Source organism: Psittacula echo, assembly GCF_963264785.1.
Source record: "Psittacula echo genome assembly, chromosome: 4".
In the NCBI taxonomy this organism is placed as follows: domain Eukaryota; kingdom Metazoa; phylum Chordata; class Aves; order Psittaciformes; family Psittacidae; genus Psittacula; species Psittacula echo.
The window spans coordinates 120,760,601-120,788,527 of NC_137738.1; the positions used below are offsets into that span (position 1 = coordinate 120,760,601).

The following is a 27,927-nucleotide window of genomic DNA, read 5'->3' on the forward strand; positions in this document are numbered from 1 at the left end:
CGTATTTTTCGTCTCTTTTTTGTTTTGCCCAGGCACACATTTTAAGGTCCGTCCTCAAACCTGCCTGCACTGTGAAACATGTACTTCCATCTCTGGAAGTCATCTCAGGTGACTGAAAACCAGCTCTATCTTGAAACTGAAGGGTTGCAGAAGTGTCCCAACAATACCTGAAGAACAAACACTGCTGTTTCCAGCAGTGGGCCAGAGGCACCTAAGATTTGTAGCTACCAGCTGGTGCTTTCACAAGGGTCATAATCTGCTCAAGTGTTTTTTCTGTGAGCCAAGGATGCTTGTTCAGAAGAAATCCTTAATGGTATGAATAGAGCTAAAAGCCAAGTAGCTGGAAGTATCTTCCGAAGAGAAAGGTCTACTGGGACATTTGCTGATTCAGAGGTAGGTTTTACCCCTCTCTAATTTTGGTAATTAGGAAATTGCTTTGTGAATAAAACAAATTCTTAAACCGAGAACATAGTGTTCCTGTATTGAAAGTATACACAGTCTCAAACAAATTACATATAAAATATTTAATACAGTACCTGTTTGCTGCCAAAACTTGATGTGTTTCATCCCAACTGTGACTAGTTTGTCTACATGATGTGGATTACATTTCACTACAAATATTTTATCTTTATGGCCCCTGCAATAAAAACAAAAAACAAAAGTACATGGTAAGAGACGAGCTAGCATTTCAAATTGTTTTGTTCTAAATAGGCATTTTATTGTATGGACTAAGATGGTCTTTAGCAATGAGCGTCTTATCACCATGACTGTCCTACTCCTGGTGCAGTTACGGGTCTGTAACACAGTGAGGATTGGCAGATGAGCCACAGAGGCTATGTCCTCATTATCCTTCCCATCCTTACCCTATCCAATAGAAAGCAGAGCACTGTGTTTCTGATCTGCAAGAGTTTAGCCCTGGAAACCTTCAGAAACCTGGTGAATAAAAATTGTCTCCCACTGAATTTCAGTTCAGCTAAGTCATGATGAAGAAGCAGGCTGCAAAGGTCAGTGCAATTAAGAGAAGGTGTAAAGGGCAGCATAAATATCTAAGTGGTAAGAACTCAATACATACTGTAAATAGTCATGGAAAACAAGGAAGTATTTAACATACTGTGCTTCAAGGCAAGAACTAAAAACCCAAATGATATAATTATAGTTTAGGTAACAGTTCATTCAGCAACACATACACCTTCTAATTCAGTTCTTGGGTAATTAAACTATTCTTGTTGGAGTATGTGTTTATGGGAATCTGTAGTTTGAGTTTCAGCATTGCAAAAGGAGTAATTATTTATATCTCAGTGTTTCATAGAATACCAAAACCAACACTCCCCAGCTTTTCAGTATGTATTGCCAGGTCTTGTACTGTGACAATGACACTTTCATCTATCAGATTTAGTGGCTCTGGAAATCATATGGTTCTGATACCCTCCTTGGATTCAGTGTTTGCTTTAGGTGAACCAGCTAGATGAAAAACAGCCCTTTACCCCTTTGACATCTGAAGTACATCTTGCAATTCCTTCTTCTTTTGTTCATCTACTTTGCTATAATAATGCCCAGCCTTTCAGATCAGGCCAGTTACACTGCTGCTTCTGGAAGCATCTATCACGCAGGCAAAATGTACTGCCCAGAGTGCAAAATCAAACTAATTACATCCCAGTGCAGGAGTCCCTGTAGGATGATGAGAGAATGTCTGCATCTGTGGTAGGATGAATAGTGCTGACACAAGAGATCTGGACTGTATGTTTCTACCCTGATTTCCTTTGTGTCCTTGTGTTCTAAGGAGCTGAAATGGGATGTTTGCTCTTATAGAATGAAGTATCAGAGCATGATGTTCATTGATTCAGATTGTAAATGCATTTGACAACACCCCCCTCAGCTCCCTTAGGGATTGCAGTCCACTTACACAAAACACTGGATCAGCAGTGCCTCAGCATATGAGGCACGAGAAGCTGGCGAGGGAAGTTCAGATACAACTTGATTCTAAAAGCTACACTTACTCAATAAGGATTTTAATGAAACTAGACAGAAGATTGTAGAGGCATGATAGGGAAACAAGCTGTATAGTTTATCCAGGATGCAATTAAAACAAATAAATAACAGGATATTCCGAACATTGCAACAGGGAAATAAAACTGAGAAGTTGTGCAGAAATAAATTATCCTAAAAAGATTAAACAAAGAGAATATTCATTAGAAACAAATACAAAATAACTCCAGAATAAACATAATGGATGTTTGCATACAGTGAATGTACACTTCATTTTTCAGAATTAGTCCTTGAGATGAATTCTTTGTGGGTCTGGCTGACTGTAAGGAGATGTCCTATTCTTCTTGTCTGCAAAGGTCATAGAATAGAATCATAGAATCATAGAATAGTTAGGGTTGGAAAGGACCTTAAGATCATCCAGATCCAACCCCCCTGCCATGGGCAGGAACACCTCACACTAAACCATGGCACCCAAGGCTCTGTCCAACCTGGCCTTGAACACTGCCAGGGATGGAGCATTCACAACCTCCCTGGGCAACCCATTCCAGTGCCTCAGCACCCTCTCAGTAAAGAATTTCTTCCTTAGATCCAATCTAAACTTCCCCTGTTTCAGTTTGAACCCGTTACCCCTTGTCCTGTCACTACAGTCCCTGATGAAGGGTCCCTCCCCAGCATCCTTGTAGGCCCCCTTCAGATACTGGAAGCTGCTCTGAGGTCTCCATGCAGCCTTCTCTTCTCAAGGCTGAACAGCCCCAACTTTCTCAGCCTCTCTTCATACAGGAGGTGCTCCAGCCCCTGATCATCCTCGTGGCCCTCCTCTGGACTTGCTCCAACAGTTCCATGTCCTTTTTATGTTGAGGACACCAGAACTGCACACAATGCTCCAAGTGAGGTCTCACGAGAGCAGAGCAGAGGGGCAGGATCACCTCCTTCGACCTGCTGGTCACGCTCCTCTTGATGCAGCCCAGGTTGCTTTTCTGGGCTGCGAGCACACACTGAAGCTGGCTCATCTTCGTTTTCTCATCAACCAACACCCCCAAGTCCTTTTCCACAGGGCTGCTCTGAATCTCTCCTCTATTCATGTGAGATACACCTTGTCATGTGAGGCTTACATCTGAAATTCAGATGTAAACCCTGCTGTTTTGCTTTTTGTCTCTCAATTTGTATGTCTTACTGCGCCTGCCAGAATGGAGGACTTGCCTTTCGGCACTTCTAAAATATAAACAAAAAATTGGAATATTTTAGAAGATAAACTCTTTCTTTATGCTCTCTTTCAGGACTCTTGAGTATTTTCAAAATAGTAGGTTAGTGACCACAGTAGAACCGTTGGGTACATGCAGCTTTATACACTGAAAACAACCTGAGTACTATATCTTCTATCTGTCCTGTAAGTAACATGAGACAGGGAGCCATACAGCCCATCATCACCTTGTTTTTAAAGCTTAGCAAGTCTCTGTAGGAATATATGTGCTATATCTTTCACTTGTGTCATCTGAAGCACAATCTGTGTGCAGACAGTGAAACCAGGATTGCACAGCAAAAGAAAATGTCACGTTTTCTAACACAGACAACACTGTTGCTAAGCAAGCCCCACAGCACAGATTTTAAGCAGGATCTGAAATCTTGCTGCCTGATAAATGGGATGTCTGAGACATCATGGTATAGCTGATACAGATCATGGTACCCACACACTTGGAGCAAAGTGTTTTTTTCTTCAGTAATGGTATACAGCGAACAGATAGTGCTGCCATGAGAAAATCTTATTTCTTCTGGAACATGTCACTATATAATAATAAAAGTAAATTATCTTTTACAGGCACTTTTTTGAAGTTATACTAATAATTTATACTGACCTGTGCTAGACCTTATATAACTGCTGTCAGCGTAAGAAATTAAGTCCTTGCTTTTCTGATACACAAGTCCATGCTTACATGGTATCTACAGAAATCTAGAGGTTCATTTTGTTTGCCCAAGGGTGAGACAGAAAGAAGGTTCTCAAACACTTTGATTCTTTTATCATATACAACTAGATTAGTATAAATCACAGGTGACATTCATACTTGATCTCGTTGAAGATGACCCTGCTCATTGCAGGGCGCTTGGACTAGACGAGCTTTGAAGGTTCCATCCAACCCAAACTGTTCCATGATTCAATGATAAAGAAGATTTTGCAGCTCAATATTTTAGGAGGGAAAAAGCAAACATGTAGACTGTAATCCCATCCTCTCCCCAACACTGGTCCCTTCAAGCAACTGCAAAAGCTTCTTCACTCTCAGGTTATTATCTAAGCTTTCAGTTACAAACTGCGCAGAGTAAATATCTCAGAAACAGCTGACTCAGAAAAAAGACAAGATCAGTAGACCTTGAAAAATCTACTTCTATTAGAGGGAAGACTTTTTGCTTTTTAGAAAGTGATCTGGTTATGTGCACTGATGGAACCCAGCTTGTTGTCTAATACATAGAATCATAGAATAGTTAGGGTTGGAAAGGACCTTAAGATCATCTAGCTCCAACCCCCCTGCCATGGGCAGGGACACCTCACACTAAACCATGGCACCCAAGGCCTCATCCAACCTGGCCTTGAACACCGCCAAGGATGGAGCATTCACAACCTCCCTGGGCAACCCATTCCAGTGCCTCACCACCCTCTCAGTAAAGAATACATAAAGTACATCTCAGTAAAGAATACATAAGGAATATATGACATCTCTGATGATTTCTGCCCTGAATCAGGACATAAAACTGGCAGGAAACATTAACTTCACTTGAAAACCGTTAAATGAGCTACAATGTCAATGTTGCTATTTAACAGAAATGTTGGGGAACTCTTGACAGAAGTAGTTCACAGGATTTCCAAACACTAAGCAGTACATCCCAAGGTTTCTAATCTGGATATATTGCTCTGAAACGCCATTTGGTTTGCAGAGAGATGTTTTGGTTTTTCCTGTAAACATAGTAATAAATGTGGTTGGTACTATATAGAAAAATGTACCCATGGGGGACATTCATTCTGAGATGTATTCTTACCTGGTTGTTGCTAATCATGGGGGACATTCATAGCAAGATGCATTCTTACCTGGTTGTTGCTAGCTTTTCTCCTTTTTTCCAATCCCAAAACACAATGGCATGATTATCATCGAGCCCAACAGATGCCAAACATTTTCCATCAGCTGTACAGAAGCAATATGTAATGTTAAAGGTGCTACGGCTTTAGCTGAAAACAGGCAATGAACAAAACGAATACACCATAAACTGAATCTCAAATGATGTACTGTAAATGAAGCAAAAGGTTATGAGAGATGAAAGTTCAGATACACTGATGGCCTTCAGTTCCTAAAGCAGACTGCATGCAGAATTAGACAAGTGAACCGAGACTGTCGACCTGCTCAGCCTCTTAAGATGACCAAGTCTTTATCTGCTGACAGTTTTATCCACAAGTATGATAGCACCAAAGTAAATACCTACTGTGTGATGACACATCAAGATTTCACAGAGCACTCTACTAATCCATGACCCAGCCTTCCTCTTCTTAACCAAGGTGACTTTAATACAGCATCACCTTTATCAGAGACACACCAGGTTGTGTTATAGGTGACAAAAAAGTGTTTTCTGCTTAATTACATCCTTCTTCTTGTAAGAAGGACATGGAGCTGTTGGAGAAAGTCCAGAGGAGGCCACAAGGATGATGAGGGGTGGAGCACCTCCTGTATGGAGACAGGCTGAGAAAAATGGGGCTGTTCAGCCTGGAGAACCTGCCTGGAGACCTCAGAGCAGCCTTCCAGTGTCTGAAGGGGGCTACAAGGATGCTGGAGGGAGACTGTTCATTAGGGACTGGAGAGATAGAACAAGGGGTGATGGGTTCAAACTTAACCTGAGGGGTTAGATATAAGGCAGAAGCTCTTCCTTGTGAGGGTGCTGAGGCGCTGGCACCGGGTGCCCAGAGAAGCTGTGGCTGCCCCATCCCTGGCAGTGTTCAAGGCCAGGTTGGACACAGGGGCTTGGAGCAAGCTGCTCTAGTGGAAGGTGTCCCTACCTGTGGAAGGGGTTGGAGCTGGAGGAGCTTTAAGCTCCCTTCCAACCCAACCCGTTCCATGATTCTATGATTTTTAACTGGATTATTACACAAGTCTATTCTTATCCTTAAAAGGCATTATTTTGGCTTTATTATCTTCTATCATAATTTAGTTTCTTTTAAAATTCCTATTCCTTATGAAAGCATTGATCTTTCCCAAAGGCAGACACAAAACATCCCTGTGTTTAAGGACAAGGAAGGAAGGTATGATCAAACAAGACAATGAAAGTCAATTCCGTAAAGTCCAAGTACTCCAAAACATTTGAAACATTTCTGATCAGATGATGCTTCTCTTCTTGTGCCTGAGATGGTGACAAGAATTATGACTGTGTAAGGAAATAGGTGGTTAAAAGTTAATAGACAATGCAATGAAACTGTAAGTATGCTAGAAAATTGTAAGGCTAAATATAACTGCTGGCTATCATCTCTTGACTGCAGGAAAGACACAGCACTACTGATAATGAGGGGAAGAAAGGCAAGAACAGAAGATCATACATAATTCAACTCTATCTAGGCATCCTTGCTACGTGTGTGACATAACAAGAAACAAGATCACTGTTAACAAACTTGTAGAGACAAACTCCTGTCATGAAATCGGAAAAGTCTAAAAAGCTAAACCATAATTGTTGAATTGTATGATAAGACAATTGAACTTTGTAGGTTGTAGAAGGAGTGCCACTGGTGAGCTGAGAAAGCTGGGGCTGTTCAGCCTGGAGAAGAGAAGGCTGCGTGGAGACCTCAGAGCAGCCTTCCAGTATCTGAAGGGGGCCTACAAGGATGCTGGGGATGGACTCTTCATCAGGGACTGTAGTGACAGGACAAGGGGTAACGGGTTCAAACTGAAACAGGGGAAGTTTAGATTGGATCTAAGGAAGAAATTCTTTACTGAGAGGGTGCTGAGGCACTGGAATGGGTTGCCCAGGGAAGCTGTGAATGCTCCATCCCTGGCAGTGTTCAATGCCAGGTTGGACAGAGCCTTGGGTGCCATGGTTTAGTGTGAGGTGCCCCTGTCCATGGCAGGGGGGTTGGAACTGGATGATCTAAAGGTCCTTTCCAACCCTGACTATTCTATGATTCTATGAATTATTCCATTGAACTACTGCAGAGTTCACCAGGCTGAACTTTGGAACCAGGTTCTCACAGCTAGGCTGGACTCACTGTGTTTAGTGGCTGAGTTCTACAAGAAGCAAGTCAAGAAGGAGAAGGGGAATTACAGAAAGAAGAAAAGAGTTCACAGTTGAATGAAGTAGGCCTAGATGGAAGGAGTGTAAGAAGGCAGGAAGGAAGGAAGGTAAAAAACAGGGCAGGAAATCAAAACCAAGTTTATTAAAAATTAAATAGAAACAAACAAGGAGACACAAAGTTAATAAGAGACAGAACTATTCTGTAACAGTTTTAGTGAGATAAAATGCTATAATGATAGCTGATATGAAAGGTAAATATGCAATAATGAACACCATTTAAGAGGTATATTTCTATGTTTTGATGACAATTATTTTTAGGGGTAACTCAATTATGTAAATGGAACATGTTGACAAAATTTTCTTAGTAAGAATACAATGTCAATTTTGTTCCCTCGAAACTGGAGGTTTTATGCACTACTATGGACTATATACTCCAATTACTATCCACAATTATAGAAGTTAAATTAGCCACCAGAGGGCACAGCCAAACATTGCATGAATGAACTCAGAATCTTTAAATCACAACTTCATCAGAAGGGTCCTACAGAAGTGGTCCAGCCCTGCACATGCTTTCAGTAATGGCCAGTAGCAGATGCTTTAGCACGTGAGTAAAGGCAGAAAGAACTGGGAGTACAGTCACCTACCAGGTCAAGTACAGCCAAAAAAGGTTGGGAGTTTTAGGTTTCTTCCTTTAAACTTCAAGAAGTGTGACCTGAACCTAATTTAGAAATACCTATTATTAACACGATGAAAACTGCTTATACAAGACCAAAGCAGCATTCTGATCCCATAGTGAGGTGCATATTTGCACAAGTATCTGCTGTTGTCTATGCCAAGAGTCCTAACTAAAGCCAGTTAGGAATGCAACGTGTGCATTCTCAGGATCAGGTCCTAAAGCAAGGCTGTAATGGTGTCAGTAGTGGCTACTTTTTTAAAGAGCTGTAATGGTTTTGTACGGATTTATGTCCACAGAATATGTGGACAGTTTATTCTTTAGGCTTTTATGGAGGGACATGGATTCTGATACATGGAGTACATCTGTACAGGAATCTAATGGTTAAAAACCACAAGGTATTTTCTAAATATATGAGCATTTGTTCAACTAGGGACCATGATCAGAAGTGTTTTAACATCCCTGTACATTATGTCGGTTAGCTCACCATCATTCATTTTCCTTTCTTCTGCTACCACATCTACCTTCAGAGCTTGGTTACACACTACAGTGGATCAGCAACATCACATTTGAATTCTAGTTCTTGGATGAACACCAAGCCTCCTCTTCTGATAATGGAATATGACTCAGTTCCACAGACTTATCTTTGTGAAAGTAAAACTTCTTGCTCAAAGTCCTGTCTCATAACTGTGATCTATGTCCTAGTGAATTCTTAACATATTTCTAGAGAGCAGAATATTAAATAAATTGCATCTAATTGAAAAAAATCAGATAGGAAAAAGGATAGTCCAGTTAAAGTAATCTAATTACAAAAATAGAAAAAGGAGAATGGATTTGTAAGCACTTCTATAAAGATGCAGACGTATGTAAGTCACCACCATATGGATAATATTTTTCAATGCTGAGCACAGGATTTACACTTTGAGAACTGAGACAACTGAGGTCGTCCATCTCAGAAAGACAACTAGGAGAATTTGTCATATTTACTTCTTTAAACTCATTAAAATGTGGGAATTGTTAGCAAATGCGAAGAACTGTCTGAGCCTACAGATCACATTTCCATCTCATGTGTACAGTTCCTGCCACCGTTCTGCCTGCTTTTAAATTATTATGCTACCATGTAGGCAGCCACCAGAGTCCTATCTGTACACTTGGTATTATGAATTAGCCATCACAGACATCAGTTATCGATCAGTTGACAGAAGGCCCATGACTGCCTTTACTACACACACTACTGTTATCAAAACTGTCAGCTATTTCAACTGTTATCAAAACAATTTCTATGCAGAATTTGTAGTGGTTGTAAAGTTGGCTGGCTCCTCAAATGAAGATTTCATCAGAAGCATTGCTTTTTAATTAAGCATTTAAATCAATGTAGGTTGTGGCTTACCTGAAAAATCCAGTGCACACACTCCTCTTTGATGCTGGCCTTTGAGCAGTGATAAACATTTCAGGGTCTGTGTGTCCCAGACATGGATAGCAGCATCTCTTCCAACCTAAATCAGAGGGTTAATTGGAATATCAGCTCAGAGGAGTTCAAAGCACACCTATAGCAGTAATTAGCACTATCACAGCTTCAAAACAGTCCAGAGGTAACTACTTTTATACTTGCCTTATTTTATCTTCTTCAAGATCTATTTTCTCTTTCAGAGAAATATCACTAGTCAGTTCTTAAATCATCAGCATGTTATCATGTTAATGACGTAATTTATTATCATATAGGAATATACTGAACATACCAGATTCAGTACCAGATATCTGAAGAGTGTCCAACATAAAACAGCCTTTATCCGAGTAAGGCTTTTGAATGCTACTACAGTACAAAAATACCAAGACTACCTAATGAAACCCCCAGATCTCCCAGGATGTAGATGAAATACAGCTCCTGCATTTTACAGATGAAAGCAGAGGTTCAAAGTGAATGTAAGATTGTTTGCAAGGCCATAGAGTAAGATTGGCAGTTCTCCTGTTACATAGGAATGGTTTAATAATCACCTTGGATAGTTTCCAGTCCAGTGCTCCTCAGCTGTTTGGGAGGGATATAGGAAACAATACACAGCTTATCCATATTTAGGACGAAAAACTATACTGAAGGACAAAGAAAACCATGTTTTTCCTAATTCCATATTGTAAAGGCCATTTATTTCCATGTTTTGCTAATGGTAACTTTTAAACACCTACCTGTCCAGTAGCAACATAGTCTTTCACTGGGTGAATGCTTAGGCTGAGGATGTCATCATCATGACCAAGATACAGCCTCTGAGTGTGTTGTTGCCTGTTGTATACAACAGCCACAGCAGCAATGTGATAAACTACTTCTCCAGTTTGTGTGTAGAACAAGTTATTTCGACAGTCATAGCCTCTGTAACTGAAGTAAATACAAACCAAGTTAGATTAGAATCATCAAACCATAGAATGATTTGGGTTGGAAAGGACCTTAAGACCATCCAGTTCCAACCCCTGCCACAGGCAGGGACACCTTCCACTAGAGCAGCTTGCTCCAAGCCCCTGTGTCCAACCTGGCCTTGAACACTGCCAGGGATGGAGCATTTATCACTTCTCTGGGCACCCTGTGTCAGTGCCTCACCACCCTCACAGTGAAGAAATGCCTTATATCTAACCTGAACTCCCGCTGTTTCAGTTTGAACCCATCACCCCTTGTCCTACCACTACAGTCCCTGATGAAGAGTCCCTGTCCAGCACCCTTGTAGGCCAATGCAACACTTATGTATTGAAATATAACATTTATGCATCATTTATTACATGGTTACAGCACTGTAAACTTCTCTTGTTCCTTAACAAGTGCAACTGAATAAAGAAAATCTATATCACAAAAATTACCCACAGTAATAATGACAAATTAATTGTAGGTAAGCACTGAAAAATGCTTTGCTAAATGCTCTGATATGAATTAACATTGCTAGGATGTTTTAAAAGTCAGAAAGAACCCCAAATATTATCTAATATTACTCTACCCATGTATAAACTGCAACTTCAAGCTGTCCTCAGGTGCTCGCTCTCTTTTCAGGAAGGGCACAGAATGGTTTTTCTCTTTACTTTGCTGTTTCAGCTGAGGTAGGTCTTCTTTGTAAACCTGAAGAATAATGATTAAAGTTAATTGCACATTCCAGCTTGCTAAATACCCGTGTATATGGACGAAAGTGACTTTCCTTCAAGTATTAATGTGATGCTCAGTAGTTACAACATAGAGTAAGTTGTGTCCTACAGAACTTCAGTTGATAATCAACTTTTTCCACTCAATGAAGCCCCCTGAGTGGCTCGGCGCATGAGTCTGGAATAGCAGCAGCAGAATGTGCTTTTTCTAGAAGATTCCAGTGTCACTTAGTGAAAAGCAATTTAAATATTGGCTGGAACTCTTTGGTGTTTTTTAACTTCCCTGTACATACTCAAAGCTGAACATAATGAATTGATTCTATATAGGGATTACAGTGAAATATACAGTAACCAACACCACTGAAGTGATTTGCCATGTCCAGAATCCTGATGTTGAATTCCAGCTCTGTAAATAAATACATTTAAATCTTTCAGGAATGCTGAAACTCTGTGGAGCTGCTAAAGATGTTTGAAGCATCTTCAGAGCTGCGGCACCAAACAAAATCCATTGTAATGCTGAAACATAACTTTATTGTTTGTCTTCTGTGCCTACCTTTGTTGGATTTTGCAGGACAATGAGATGGCCATTCCCACATGTATCTACCTGACTACAAAGATGGAATATTGAATTTTTACAAGGAAGGTGTTGATGTAAGGAGCTGAGCTTTTGAAATGGTAGGCACAGAGTCTTAACATTTTGTGTCTGTGTCTCATGTGTTGTACTTTATCCTGACCGTTCTCATCCATTTGCTTTTGCTCCTCAGTATGCTACTAATGAAATAGAATATGATCATCATCTCCAAATGCATCTCAAAATCTAGAATCCTCTATACTGCTTCATCCATAACTCCAAAAAACCCCAAACCAAAACCAGTTCCCAAAATAAGACTGTTTTTGTTTCCATGTGTTTCTGTAAATCATTTCCTTCATCAAAATGCAAGTGCAGCTTATGCTTGGGGTTGTCTCACACTTCCTGTGTAAGATTCTCCTTCAAGATGCTTCCAGCTCTTTCATGCATTAACCTGCCTGGAATATTGCTGTTTAACTTCCTGCACCTATTTTTGCACTGTTAGGTTTTAAACCCAGACGTCCTTTTTGACACATAGACAGCATGGAGGAGAGTGCTCTCTGATTAGAATACAGATGGAAAATCAGGAGGAGGAGAGAAGGAAAAAGGGACAAACACTCCTGTGAGTCTTAGAGTAAAGGAAAGGGGAGGGAGAAAATGTGACAAAACCTCTGTTTCATCTGGCAAATATGATCCATCTCTGAAACGATCTCTGATCAACCTCTGAAGAGGTGAAAGAAGCCCTTTCAGAAGGATCTATGCAACTGATTGCAGGATCTAGCAAGTGAGGTGAAAAGATAAAGGATGCTCCTTGGCTAAAGCATGGAACATCAGAAATGATCCTTACACATTCTAGAAAGCAGCTCTATGTCAGCCATTAACTCACTCCAACCAACTTGAACCAAGGTTATTGCATTTTTCGTGCTTAGTACAAGATTCCATTTCTGATCTGAGGAAATTCTGACCTTTCACCATTGCAACTGCTAAGGTAAGAGGACAAAGTGACAAATAATATTCTATTCATGATGACAAGAGGTCCTGAAAAATCAGGTTCCAGATATTTTTAAGTAGAAGCAAAAGTCAGATGACAGCAGAATTTGATGTTAATGTTCCTTTTCCTTCAAAACAGTGGGATTGAGTGCGCCCTCTCAGCAAGTTTGCCGACGACACCAAGCTGTGTGGTTCGGTTGATATGCCGGAGGGAAGGGATGCCATCCAGAGGGACCTCGACACGCTTGTGAGGTGGGCTGATGCCAACCTTTTGAAGTTTAACCATGCCAAGTGCAAGGTCCTACACCTGGGTCGGAGCAATCCCAGGCACAGCTACAGGTTGGGCAGAGAAGAGATTCAGAGCAGCCCTGCAGAGAAGGACTTGGGGGTGTTGGTCAATGAGAAAATGAACATGAGCCGGCTGCAGTGTGCGCTCGCAGCCCAGAAAGCAACCGTATCCTGGGCTGCATCAAGAGGAGCGTGACCAGCAGGTCGAAGGAGGTGATCCTGCCCCTCTGCTCTGCTCTCGTGAGACCTCATGTGGAGCATTGTGTGCAGTTCTGGTGTCCTCAACATAAAAAGGACATGGAACTGTTGGAACAAGTCCAGAGGAGGCCACGAGGATGATCAGGGGCTGGAGCACCTCCTGTATGAAGATAGGCTGAGAAAGTTGGGGCTGTTCAGCCTGGAGAAGAGAAGGCTGCGTGGAGACCTCAGAGCAGCTTCCAGTATCTGAAGGGGGCTACAAGGATGCTGGGGATGGACTCTTCATCAGGGACTGCAGTGACAGGACAAGGGGTAACGGGTTCAAACTGAAACAGGGGAAGTTTAGATTGGATCTAAGGAAGAAATTCTTTACTGTGAGGGTGGTGAGGCACTGGAATGGGTTGCCCAGGGAGGTTGTGAATGTTCCATCCCTGGCAGTATTCAAGGCCAGGTTGGACAGAGCCCTGGGTGCCATGGTTTAGTGTGAGGTGCCCCCGTCCATGGCAGGGTGGTTGGATCTGGATGATCTTAAGGTCCTTTCCAACCCTGACTGTTCTAGGATTCTATGATTCTATGAAAACAGGGACAACATCACCCTTCCACACTGCAAACTGTTGTAAAGATCAGTGTTTGTGAAGCACTCAGTATCATGAATGGAATGGAAAGAACCACAAGCAAAAACAATTGTCTCCAGAGACATGTTCCAGCAATGTGCAATAAAGGTAGCTGATGAATGAAAATAGATTGAACAGTTCCTTGTTAGGTAAGAACTAAATGTTCCATACACCAAATGAAGCAGAAGTCCTGCAGAAATGAGTAATCACAGTCCATGCACCCAAAAAGGGCAGAAGTATGTTTTGTTATGGCATTTTCTAAACTTGATGTAACTTTGTGACTTGAATAATGTTTTCTAATATAGTACTGTGTAATTGTCCTGATGGAGGTTGGGTGAAATCTTGTGTCATGAAGCAGCAGAGTGAAGAAGAGGAGCCAGGAGCTGAGCATGATCACAAGGCCAGCCAAGAGCGTGCCCTCTCAGAGAGGGAGCAGTCCCACGGTGACAGCAGCACAGCAGATTTCAGTGTCTGTAACCAAGTTCAGGGTTGATCACCAGGCAAGCCCATAGTGACAAAGCATAAATCAACCCTGACGGATCAGGTTGAAGACTGAAAAGGCACTACCATTCTTGAAAAAAACAATGCAGTAAAGAACACTGATCTGTGTTCTTCTTGTGTGGAAGCAATCTATCTTAATTCAGCTCACAGCACAGTGGTACTAAAAAGAAGTGCATTAAGTGATTATTAGAAACCAGTTTTAATTGGTTCCTGTAAACCAGGGGAATTTTAATTCTTGGACATTCTTGTCCTTGGCAATAATAAAGAATCTGTCACAAATAGCTCTATTATGCAGGTTTTGAACTCAGTATTAGTATTCTGCTTTGAATATGCAGAAGTCACACAAAAACTCCATGAGCTGTATTCTACAAACTAGGATTCTAAGCTTAATTGGCCTGAAAAGTCTTCTCTAACTTCTATTATGGAAATGGAAATAACAATAAGATCTCACAAAACCTTGTTTATTTTTGGTGCTTTTTAAGATACATTCTTTATTCTAACATATAGTAGTACATAAATTGTTTTTTCTCCAAACTCTTTTGAATTCTCATCTCCAGCTGAAGTAAACTCTGGTTTTATGTATATTGGTTGCATAACCAGCTGAATATTGTCAAAATAATCCTCTTAGTCTGCTGAATTAGCTGCAAGCTTCTCTTACTTTATGGAATAGACATGATAATTGTCAGGTACTTGGCCCAGTGTGTGAGTTTTTACTCACCTGGCGATCATAGTTGATTTGAGCTTCCTGCTCAATATCAGAATCTAACTCTGGCACATCAGATAAATCTGAATCTGATTCTTCACTGTAGGAGTCCACACCACCCTCTACATTAAAGATAAATAAACAAAAATCAGTCCTTTGAACATACAGAATCACAAAAAAATAGTATGTGATGGTTTTATATAACTTAAACTACGGCAAAGCAGCATTCAAGAACTTTGGAAGCTTAAGCAGCTTATAAATATCACAGGGCTGACTGAATGTGCCAGGTTTCATTTCTGCTTCTCCTGTTTTGATGCCTGGGGCAGGAAGATGGCAGAGAGAAATACAATAACTGAGGAGTTACTGGTACATTTCCATCATCTGAGATAACACTGTTTTCTTAACAGGCTTTGGACTGAAAACATAGAGAAGTGGTAAATAAAACCTTTCAGTGTGATCGCTGTCTGTGTTTAAATAGATCTGCTGTAACAAATCTATTTTACAAAGGTATTGTACCAAATTGTGGAGGAACAAGTTTACCCTTTTGCTGAAGGGAATCCGATTTTCAGCAAGTGCCACTCCACAATTCATCTGGCTACAATACAATGCTGTAAGTGTCATGAATAGAACAAGAAAAACATTCTCAAGTGCAGCTTGAGAATACATGTGAAATTGCATTGGAAAGAAAAAGAATTCCTCAGACTTCTTAAGGCAAGTTAGACAGCTAATTCCAAGAATGTATCTTGATCTAGTAATCTCCCATCTAAATGGCTTTTATCACATTGATGAATACTACTTGTGCATTCCTAGACATACAATACTGCAGCTTGCAAAAGAGTTGCCTGAAATAAACGGTTGTCTATGAAAAATGAAGTATCCCAAAAATGCCGAGTATAAGTAACCCCAAGGAATTGATTCAATAGGAGTTTTTTTACCACTGCTGCATTCTATGTTGGTTTTATTTAATAAACCCTTCAGAAGAGATCATTTTTACCTTGTGGAGATGTTTCAAGGATGCCATTTGTTATCCCTTCTGGAATAAACCGCCACTGGAACACAGAGTGATCAGCACCTCCCGTACTTAAAACCCACTGGAAATCATGGGACCAACGGACATTGGTTACATGTGCTGAGTGGCCAATGTACTTTCTAAATTTAGCTCCTAAAACCAAAACCAGGACTTTCAGTATGTACGGAGGAAAAAATCCCACAACATTGTGACTAATACAGTTTGGTTTTTAACGGAAACACAGCCTGAACACTCTTATGGAAACTGAAGACAAAATAATACTTAAATGCCTCTTGATATTCTGATGCTAAAAGCTACTATAATGCAAAAATAAATGGCATAAAATAATATGAATGATACGTTCACTTCAGTTTTCAGAAAAGCCTTTAAATCTTGGCAGGAAGTACCAGATACACATTGGGTTTGTCACCTTTATGGCCATTACTGTTAATGTGAATTATACACACGTATTACGTATTGTACTATCGACATGAATTCAAATTTACAGTCAGAAAATACACTGACATGATATCACATGGATCATGGAAAGCCAAAAGGTTGTATTATTTAGTTCTGTTAAAAGCCTACTACAGATGTGAAGCAAATAACTGAGAGTGAAACCCTTCTAAGTTTCTGCAATAGTTACTGGCACAGATGTAGACAAATGATACTAGTGCATGTGGTGTGGATACAGTTTTGATGTGATGTAAAGTCTGAGTCAGCTTCTGAAAAATGAGAATAAGCACACACTAAACCGTATGTTCTCAACAGTTCTAAACCCAAGCACATACACATTGGTAGGAAATTGCTGGATACACAGAGGGTTAAAGTCTCATCTTTACGCCCATAAATACTAACATGAATTGTGTGCACACTCACTTGAATTATACACTAAACCTGCCCTTACAAAAGACACTGATGTGGTATCAAGGTAAATACTGCATTCTTCAGAAGTACAAAATACTGTCTTACCTTTCTTTAGGCATGGAAATCTGAACAATTTAACCAGCCCAAAATCATCTCCAGTCACTAGCACCGAGCTGTTGTAATTTCCATCCACAGAGTTGACATCTGTAACGTTAGTGTATTTTGGCCAAATTCCACTCACTTCAGATCCTATCACACAGGTCCATGAGGCCCAGTGAATTCCTTTGACTTCATCTTTGCTAGTTATATGCTTCCCAGCTGCAAATATAGAAATGAATAATGTTTAATAATTTGTTTTACAGTAAACTTCATATAATCTATTTGTTCTGTGCCTTCTTACTGTGATTATTCTTTTAGCCTCAGTAAGTTAAAAATATTCAAAATTTCCTTTAAATTACTATAATAATCACGTTTCATTCTGAGGGTGCTGAGGCGCTGGCACGGGGTGCCCAGAGAAGCTGTGGCTGCCCCATCCCTGGCAGTGTTCAAGGCCAGGTTGGACACAGGGGCTTGGAGCAAGCTGCTCTAGTGGAAGGTGGCCCTGCCTGTGGCAGGGGTTGGAGCTGGATGAGCACTGATGTCCCTTCCAACCCAAACCATTCTATGATTTGTGGTATTTGAGGACATCACACGTAAGTTCTACTGCAGCTGTATATAAACAAGCATAAAAACATGTTACGTAAACTGATACAATTTATGCAGAAGTAAATGCAGAGACAGATTTTACTTAACGTAAGCTGAAGGTGGATATATTCTGTGAACACTGGTTTTAAAAACAAGCAGTAGATACTTATGTAAGTCCAGTCAAGAAACTCCACTTGCAGGTTGTACTATTTCTATCATATTTTTGTTGTCCTCTTTAAATCCACACTGAAATTTACTTGCCCATAACATGAACCACTTGTAAACTTACACGGCATCTTGTAGAACAGCCTCTCTCCTGCCCCATCATTGGTTTGCAAGAATTTACTATCCACAGACCAGTCAATGTGAGTAATAAAACTCATGGATTTGTTGCATTCTCCTATTTTTTTGTATCGCTGAGCCACGGCATAGATATCCACTGGGCCATCATTGGAACCCACAGCAAGGTAAGAGCCATCTGGTGAAAACTTCATTTCATGGATCACTTCTTTTCGGTCTTTAATGTGAACCACCTCGGTCATGTCTCTGCAAGAACCAACAGTGAAAGTGTGAACTGTGAACTGCAAACTTGGGAACAGGCAATCATAAATATTTAAGACAAATACAAAGATAGAAGCACTGAATAATTTGTACAACAAAAAATAGATTGCACTAAAATCGTTTCTTTGAGAAGTTCCTGTTGCTTTCATTAGCTATAAGCATACTTTTACAGCACAAGATGAAAACAACTTTACCTGGCAATGATGTTCTTAATTCTATTCACCTAATTTTACTGGTAACATAGTTAGCTGTCTAGTCTAAACTAGACCAGACTTAATTTGGGGGTTTTTGCACAGGCATTGGAAAAGGACTCCCTTCTTATTTAGAAGGACCATGTTGGAAGACACCCATTTCTCCACATTGACTCCCACATTTTGGGGAGACAGGCAGTTTAGATTAGAGGCTAACAAATAGACTGGCAAAGTTAGATATGATTAATCCCACACACTATGACTAGTTAGCTGGTCATGGTGTGTGGGTTTGGGGTTGCAGCATCACCACTGCCATCACCCACCAATGGAAAACAGAGAAGTGACAACACCTCGCATGTGTCTTTGACAAAAATCCAACAGTTACATAGTCTGTTTATATAAATATTCACCTTTCCCTCTCAAATTACACTTGATATAACCCCCTATCAATCAAAGAACCAAAACCTGTAATGCCAGCGAATGCAGACGAGACTTTTGCAAGTAGGTTTCCCCAAATTCTTAGGTTATGAAGAACGAATTAAAACTGAATTAAAGTAAAATCCTTCCCTGAGTTGGCTGAACATGAGCCAAGTTTCAGTTCCGTTAATTCAGAAAGACAATCCACACCAGGTTACACATTCGGGCTATAAGAAAATGTTGGGAGGAAGAGTCTTCTGTAGATCTCATGCTGCTGTTACTCTGTATTTTAAGCTTTTAAAATGCTTTTCCTTCTTTCTGCTTTAATTAATTGTTGGTAGAAACAACAACTTTATGAAAAGACTCAAATCTATTTAAAACCTAATAAATTTTGTTAATATTGTTTAAAAATGCTGATACACAGCACTGTTAAAAGCACAGTCCTGAAAGCAGAATCGTCCATAAGTGAAGACAGAGGTTTCTGGCAGATGCCAATATGAATGGAAAGGTTAGTGTTACAGATGATCAGGATCTTAAAAAAACCTAACAGACTAAGTTTGTCAGAAATTTCTCTCAAAATGGTGAAATTCCCGAATGTCAATAACAGCAGAAATTTTGTTGGGAAAATTCTTATTTATTCATAACCATTTGTAACTTCAAAAAGTGTCTTGGGGAAAGAAAACCCAAATCAGTTCTTAGCCCTGCTAAGAGCTACCAGTTATTGGTAACATAACTATTATAACATGTCATGCCACTGGGCATGGATACACTCAGCAGTGCCTGAAAAGGGTTGGGAGGTAGCAATGGGCACAAGGCTCCTGCCAGCGGAGCTTTAACCCTACACTCAGAGCTGAAGCTGAACACTCCAGCACCAGTGGTACTGGGAGAGTTCCTGTGGGAGACCTGGACAGGAGGGGTTTAGGGACAGGACTGAGAAAGGGCTGTGAATATGTACCGAGGCTGGAGGCGTGCAGATAGGGAGAGCCTCTACACTTCACACCTGATTGGAATGACCTTGCTCCTGGATAAGGGCTGTGTCCTTCAGTGGACACAGATGAACATCTGAATTTCAGTGATAAGCCCATCAAACAGCTAAGTGTGTATCATAATATGGTACTATGGTAATATAACTATTCCATTAGTCAGTATTGCTACTGAGAAGAGCAGCTCATTCTCTGGATTATTCCATAGGTCCAGATCCTTCCTGGCCAAGAGAAAAGTGAATAAAGATTCATGTGGCTGAGTGCATGATTCAAATAAAATGACAACGAAACACATTGGCATCATCCAGTTTTACTGGATCCTGTGCTGCAGATTTGTCAGCCCATCAGAAGGTCTGTCACAGGGAAGAAGCAGATGGAAAAACAATTGCATTGAGGGCCTTATGCAAGGAATAATGCTGGGTTTATCATTATCAGTCTCCACAAGCTGAGTGATTAATAATGTTAGTTATCAGGCAAATTAGCAAAGACAAGATTACTGTGAGACAAAGAAGATTAGCATCTACAGAAAAATTCTAGTCTTTGAAGAGGATTTTGTATTAATATGAACAGATCATTAAAGTTTTGCTAAAGTCATTAAAGCAGTAAATTTACAGGAGATTTCACAGATCCTCCATCAGCTACAGGCTTTCTCTCCTATCAGCTAGTAGTTCCAAATGTTTTCAATATATGCTCACCAAATATATGAAGTGATATTAAGGAAGCAGTAATCTCTTCCAAGCATCAATTAAAATAGCTTGTGTGTTATGAAATCACACTGTTTTGTTTGGCTGTTTCACTCTTACGGCCAACTTTATGTTTTACCTACTCGTGTGTCTTCCATAATAGTATTCCAGACAGAAAATGTCTACTGCGTAAGGTGCATTCATGCAAAAAGAGGTTTGTCATCTTATGGGAAAACAAGAATTCACATGTATCTTACAACTGCTTAAAAATGTCTTTCTATCACCAGTTATTTTGCCTGGTATCCGTTCTTGTGTATGACAGGAAATAAACTGTATGATCAAGGAGATCTGTCTCAAAACTGTTATCTCAGTTATGTACTACTAAAACTACTAATATCAGAAAGTAATGCAAGATTTTCTCCTTGTACCTTACTCGAAGAACAATGAAGGAGCCATCCTTCATTCCGAGTGCTAACTGGGATCCATCCGGACTGAAAGAGACGCTCCGCACCGCTTCTTCCATGTTACAGCGGGCTATCAAGGCATGGTCAGCCAGACTCCATAACCTGCACCAAAGCAAAGGAAGCAGTAGCACATTTTTCCTGACTGCACAATATTTCAATAGCATCAAGAGTAAAAACACAAAGTCCAAGCAATTTGGTAAAGGCCCATTTGCATGCACACCTTGTATTAAGATTTTATAATGAGTTCTTTTCCAAGCATGGAGCAAAGATAATGTCACTGACTTGAGCATACAGACCTACTTAAATGTAGTTTTTTAAACCTCAAAACTCTATTGATCTAGATGAGAAAGAGGGTGCAGAATGGGCACCTGAGTCAACACATGGACACAGCATTCTCTGACACTGGCACTGAATGTCTGGGCAAATAATATCAAATGAAGCTTCCAGGCACCTTCAAGTGAAGCATCAGCTTCAGATTCTCTACTGGTCCCAGTCCTAGCAGGAATGGCACCTCAGACCTAAACATGCAGCCTGGTCTAGTGGAAGATGTCCCTGCTCATGACAGGGGTTTGGAACTGGATGACCTTTAAGGCCCCTCCCAATCCAAACCAGTCTGGGATTCTATGATTCTATGTACCTGCGATAGTGAAAGAGAAAACAGGGTGAAGCTAAATCACATTATCATTTGGTGTTACCTCTGGACTTCACTTATCTAACAGAATTCCCTCAGATGAATAACAAAAAATGCAGTTTCTGTAGACAGAAAGGGTCAGGGCAGACCAGAGTGAAATCTTCATTGAAAGTGAAGGCAATACTCAGAGAACAAAACATTCCAACCATGGGGAACATCTTGGAACACAATGTCATAACCCTGGATGAACCAGCAGACAAAACTGCATGCTGATTCACTCATTTGCGTCATTGTAAATAGAAAGAATCAACCAATAAATAATGCCATAAGATAAAGAAAGGTAAATCATGTCCCCGCAGCTTTAAGAAGGAATGGAAGGAGTTCCCCCAATCACTACAAGCCGGTGAATCTGATCTCTGTAGAATGCAAGATGTAGAATTAAAGAAAAGAATAATTAGAAGTATGGAAGAAATTGCATAAAGCCCCTTTTGAGGTACAAAAAGAAAGTCATTAATACCAATATTTTGAGGACAGCGTTGTACATCTGATGTGTTTGTAAAAGATGTATGAAATACTTGAACAGTAGCATATGTGATCATTGGCTGAACTCAAGAAAATGACAATTCATCCAAGAAGTGCAATGTGACATTGGATGAAGTCTTCTAGCAAGCTTTACAGAAAGAGACAGTCATGTTGCTGGAAGATAGCACTGACATTTCTAGTACAAGCTTTGGAATAGTGACATTTAATATTCTCACTAGACACTGGCACAGGAGATGAGAATGTTGATGGGATCTGCTATGGACAGTGAGCTGGGAGGCACTGTGAACCCGGAGATGGATTTATCCTGCTGGAAGAAACACAGGTTTCCTGATGATGAAACAAACAGGCATGGAATGAAACTTAAGCAAAGCCCATACTTTCAGAGCCTTATGTCTAGCACTATGCTGTATGCTCAGTGGAATCAGCAAAAAAGGAGGAAGATCTCATGCTGTTTTTATGATCATTGACAGAGCTGCAGACAGGAGAAAGGAAATCCTGGGTGCTATTCCAGGAGGTACACAAAAAGCAATAGCACACATCTGGCATGTTCTTTATGAATTATCCAAGACTGGAATAAAACCAGGAACAGATGCAGTGAAGGATTAATGGGATGATTAAGAGAATGAAGATTGTATCACATCAAAGATGACCAAAGGAGTTTAATTTTTATGCCTTAGTGAAACAAAGGCTGGGAGGGGGTAGGATTGCTTCCAAAAACACATCAGTAAGGTAAATGTTAAAGGAGAAACAGTTCAGTTGAACAACCATGTTGGCACTGGAACAAACAGCATCAACAGAATGTGAATATAGCCTGAGAGAAGGAAGTTTCTGTCCACCCCAGCAGTAACAGCCTTGAAGTAAGAGAAACAGGAGAAAAAGGTAAAGCTGGAGTCTGATAAGTTTAGTGAAAGGATTATAGAACTTGACAGCCTGCACTGAGAAAGGATGGAAATCTGTGACCTGAGCATTTCCTTTCAAGCAGAAACCCTGTGGGCCTTGTCATGGTAAAGTGTTAGGATCAGTCTAGAATCAACTACCCTGAACGATGCTGGTTTCCTCTTAGGCTGAAAGAATTCAAGGATGAGAAAGAACTTGAAAAGGATGAGAAAGAACTTGAAAAGGATGAGAAAGAACTTGAAAAGGCTTCTCTGTTCTTCCCGCGGAACAAAATGGATGTGGGATGCTGAAACTGTTTTCAAAGATGGAACAGAAGTAGGCTCAGATGCAAGAATCTCAGCAGCCTTGCGAGGCAGAAGCTATGAGCCCAACACAATGAGGAACAAACCAGAAAGGATTTGGAAAGATTTCAAAGGGTATGTCAGGATAGAATCTGCCTCCAAACTGTTGCTTTCCCATGAACCACTTTGTCCGATGCATTAGGAGCATAACTGCAATACATGGCAGCACAAGCAGAATAATTCCAGTTTCTCAAAAAACAAACCAACCACTTTTTGAATCAATGGAAGGGTAATTCCAAACATGAGCTTTTGAATTCTATAAAGAAAAATAAAAGCATTTTGCACACCTGCAGCCATTTGTATAAACAACTAACAAAATAAAAGCCTTATGAAAATAGCAGAAGTACCGATTCTGGCAATCTACTTCTGCACATTGTTTTTGGAAAAGTCAGTGAACTATTTCCATTTAAGAAGTGTTTGCATTTTCAAATAAGGTGTTTCTACCGTTCTATGACAATTTTCCTCTGCGTTGTTTAAATAACTGACTTCTTTTGCCTCAAAAGCAGCGTGACCAGCAGGTGGAAGGAGGTGATCCTGCCCCTCTACTCTGCTCTCGTGAGACCTCACTTGGAGCATTGTGTGCAGTTCTGGTGTCCTCAACATAAAAAGGACATGGAACTGTTGGAACAAGTCCAGAGGAGGGCCACGAGGATGATCAGGGGCTGGAGCACCTCCTGTATGGAGACAGGCTGAGAAAGTTGGGGCTGTTCAGCCTGGAGAAGAGAAGGCTGCGTGGAGACCTCAGAGCAGCCTTCCAGTATCTGAAGGGGCCTATAAGGATGCTGGGGATGGACTCTTCATCAGGGACTGTAGTGATAGGACAAGGGGTAACGGGTTCAAACTGAAACAGGGGAAGTTTAGATTGGATCTAAGGAAGAAATTCTTTACTGTGATGGTGGTGAGGCACTGGAATGGGTTTCCCAGGGAAGCTGTGAATGCTCCATCCCTGGCAGTGTTCAATGCCAGGTTGGATGAGGCCTTGGGTGCCATGGTTTAGTGTGAGGTGTCCCTGCCCATGGCAGGGGGGTTGGAACTGGATGATCTTAAGGTCCTTTCCAACCCTAACTATTCTATGATTCTCTGATTGTATGACTTTATAAAATCTTTTATGAGATGAGCTCATGAAACATCATTTTATTCCAGACTTTCCTGCCACCTCTCTGGTGGGTGAGTTTATTTACTGGAGCACAGACTGATTGCAGCCTCCCAAGAGGGTTACTCGTACCCTCTTCATTTGCAGAAAAAGCCATAGCTGATGACAGCAGCTTTACTGCTGCTGTTCCATTCGACTGGCAGAGCACGGCTCCACACAGAAGTCAGAGGTATAAATATTCAAATGCATTCATATAAAGCCAGGTTTCTAATCAATCTTCTTATAAATGCAGGAATAGAGAAGGAGACCATTCCAGATGACGGTGCAGCAGAGAGGTTCTGCCAGAAGAGCAGCTGCTAAATGCGGCCCTTCAGGTAGGTGTTCTAACACCACATTACAAAACATATGTGAGGTCCACTGAACAAATGTAATAACTGATTCTGTGTGGCTCTTTGCATTCAGATGAGAATGGTGTTTTTTTCCTGTTGGAAGAGGTGGTAAAGCCAGCAGCTTTCCTAGTTGGTATACTTGTGAAGTTTAAAATGCTGTACTTGGCTACAGCCTTCTCTCAGCTGCAGGAGGGAAAGGCTACAGTAATTCCCCTTAACTTACAGAGGTCCTTTCCATTTAGACATCTCAGACATGAAAATGATCTGGCCCACTAAAACTTTCATTTGTAAAACAATTTAGATTTATATTATATAGCAACTCTTCTCAAAATAATGGGATAACCAAATACTAAGAAAACTGACACAGCACTATAGTAACATTCCTGTCAATACAATTTTGTTATTGGAGGAGGGGACAGAAGCGAGATCCATAATAATTTTATGGACTTTTTTATTCCTCACATGAAGCCACAGTATATAAAAAACACCTCTGTCTGAACTAGAATTCAAATCCCACATTCTCTAGGGCCTCAACTGCTAAATGAATGTGTGAGGTAGCGCAGTAAAATACCTGCAATATTAACAAAACCAGGTATTTTTTTACTTGCGTATTACTGCTGCCTTTTGACATTTGATAGAATGGCAATGTCCAAAGGCAGCAGTAATATAATAACCGTAACAATGATAATAATCGTAAGAACACCACTAATGAAGTCTGTATGTGCACAAAGAGCTTGCCTGCAGAGTCTTTCACAGAGGGGCACAGGTTTATTCCAGCACAATTTAAGCCAGCAGTACATCTCCCAGCTCCAAGCCAGAGCTAAGTTACCACTAACCCAGAGATGAGCCCAAGACAAGAGATCCAAAGTCATAGCAAGGCTTATTAGCTTGAGAGCAGCACAATGCTAATCCCAGCTTTGCAGCTTGTTTCAGAACTGGCTTGCATCCCACCAGAATACAGGCAGTGTGAACTTGTGTCTGTCTATACATCTGTGCAGATAAACTCAAGCAGAAGAGACTACTCATGTGTTTTATGAACTGAAAGAAATCATACTAAGGTGTAGGAAGCAAGGAAATAACATGACTGTGGCGAACAACTGGCAGTTCTATTAGTTTCACACTCTGGGTTTTAATTATGGTTAAAAAGAGATGAGGGATGGCAGGAACAGGAAATCAGTGTGAGTAAAATGAAAGGAAAGGGAAAAAGAAATTCCAGCTGACCAGCCTCAAAGCAGAGGGGAATCATAATGTGGAAGCTGAAGGGGCATAAATTAGAAGCTGTATATATGGTAGGGAATTAATTTTTCCCAAGTGGTAGAATCCAGGTGTGCTTCTGAAATAGTCCATAAAACTGAAAAACTCTGCTAGCTGCCTGGGGTTGATTTGAAAAGATGCCATCAAATTATCTAGGTAAGATGAAAAGCTGCCATCACCCATCTGGCATAGGGTTGGAGAAAGTCCTGATGGAGGAGTTAGAAACTAGGATAGTGGGGTAGGAGAAAACACTAATGAGGACATCAGGGGTACCAGAGCTTGGGATACCAAGCCGCGATGAACCCCATTGTGTGCGCTGTGCTGCAGGGTAAAGGAAGACCCACAATTTGAGGAAAGACTCAGGAGACCACCATAGTAAAGCCAGGTCTCCCACAGATCTCTCCAGTCCCCATGGGTAGTTTTAGCAGCCAGGAAAATCTCAATCTCTTAAACCACAAGTAAATAATTAGTCATGAAGGGCAGCGGCTCTGCCCAGTTGAGATAACACACAGCAGATGTGTGGGTATGGGAGAACATCACTACAGTGAGAACCTTAGCCTAATCTCTGAACTTTACAGTAAAGTCTTACTTTATTAAAAATGCTTAGTTTTTTTTCAGAGGCTTATCAATTTGCCAGATTTTAACAGGGACAGGAAAAGAACATCCCTGACTTAGTGACAATTTCCACAAATACATCCACAAAATCCCTGCACAAAATTTCAGATCTCTGCTACAATGCCCTGAGGCACAAGTGCTACAACTAAACACCTCAAAGATCTTCATTGGGGCACATCAGCACATTTTCACTCATCTCATTTTGTGGCTTTTTAGCTGAATTGGCTTTAGATCAGATTTTCTAACTCTCTAGGCTGAGGCAGACTCCTGCTGTGTAAACCATTGGTCAAATGTACTTAGGTTTTAAGCTTATTCCCAGAAGTGGGAGGCGACCATTCTCCACTGAGATACCTACCCCTGCTGTTCGAAACAGTACTTATAGCAGAGTGTATAAATCCAGCGTGTTTTGAACACCAATTCCAATTACTTTTATACAATGTGTGAAGCCCAAATATGAGGGCTGAAGAGAAAAAGCAAAGCTGCTTTTTCCCTCATGAAAAACATGGGGGTAAAAAGCTTAAGGGGGTCTTAAAATAAAGAAATGACAAATCAATGTGAGCATGAATGAGTAAGACAATAAATAAGATCCAGCCTTACCGTACAGATCGATCATCACTGCCTGTGACTGCTAAAGGCTTCTTTGGGTGGACTGCCAGGGCCCAGAGCTCCCCTTCACAATGGCCCTGCATGATCAGCATGGGTTTATCTCTCTCTCTTACTAGCACCTCAAATATCTCACTGTCCTGTGTCCCTGCTAAAAGCCTGTCTGCTTTCCAACAGACACTTCGAATGGACAGACCTGACAGGGGACAGAACAGTCTGAGATTAATGGCAATGACAAGACAAAGTGATAGTACAGTGAAGATCATTGAGACTTCAAGAGTTAATTTATAACCACTGTTATGTTTTCACACTGAAGTCTTGTAAGACATCACAGCTAATTAAAATCTCAAACCAGTTCTGTTACATCATCTTAATTTACAGAGGAAGAGAAGGCTCAGTCCTAGGAAGGTGCTGAGTGTCTAATATTGCTGCTGCCAGCTCCGCAAGGGATCAAGCTCTCATGCTTTGTGTAAACCTTGGGAATTTACTTTAAAAAGCAATTCAATTTCACATGATTTAAAGCTGTAAATTTTAGATGAGGCAAGGTTCCTGTGACTGAAGCTGGTTTTGTTCCTTTCTTCAGTCTAAAAACGTAAGTTGAGAAGCAGGGGAAATTAACAATTACCATCGCAAAGCTGGCTGCCAAAAGTGTATAAAGCCTACTGCAAACCAGCAGACAGACTGCTCTATTTTCACTCCAAACAGATGTGTAGAATTCCCAGAAGACTAAGATCTTGTTAAAGCATGCTCTACAACCTATGGAGATTATAAATGCTCCGAGAGTCTAAACATAAAACCAAGTGATGACTAA

At 40.7% G+C, this 27,927-nt stretch overlaps 1 protein-coding gene across 2 annotated transcripts in view; it reads right to left on the reverse strand.

Moving 5' to 3' along the window:
* The window catches only part of EML6 (EMAP like 6), a gene marked incomplete at both ends in the record, with an annotated part of 119,856 nt that overhangs the window by 36,978 nt on the left and 54,951 nt on the right, over positions 1-27,927 (reverse strand). For both annotated transcript variants that reach the window (XM_080616309.1, XM_080616308.1), the window contains 11 exons: positions 537-637; positions 5,063-5,156; positions 9,306-9,411; positions 10,097-10,283; positions 10,891-11,009; positions 14,907-15,013; positions 15,886-16,053; positions 16,873-17,085; positions 17,741-17,997; positions 20,715-20,852; positions 27,111-27,312. In XM_080616309.1, the coding sequence (XP_080472435.1) occupies positions 537-637; positions 5,063-5,156; positions 9,306-9,411; positions 10,097-10,283; positions 10,891-11,009; positions 14,907-15,013; positions 15,886-16,053; positions 16,873-17,085; positions 17,741-17,997; positions 20,715-20,852; positions 27,111-27,312 (1,692 nt within the window). The remainder of the gene's footprint in view (positions 1-536; positions 638-5,062; positions 5,157-9,305; positions 9,412-10,096; positions 10,284-10,890; positions 11,010-14,906; positions 15,014-15,885; positions 16,054-16,872; positions 17,086-17,740; positions 17,998-20,714; positions 20,853-27,110; positions 27,313-27,927) is intronic.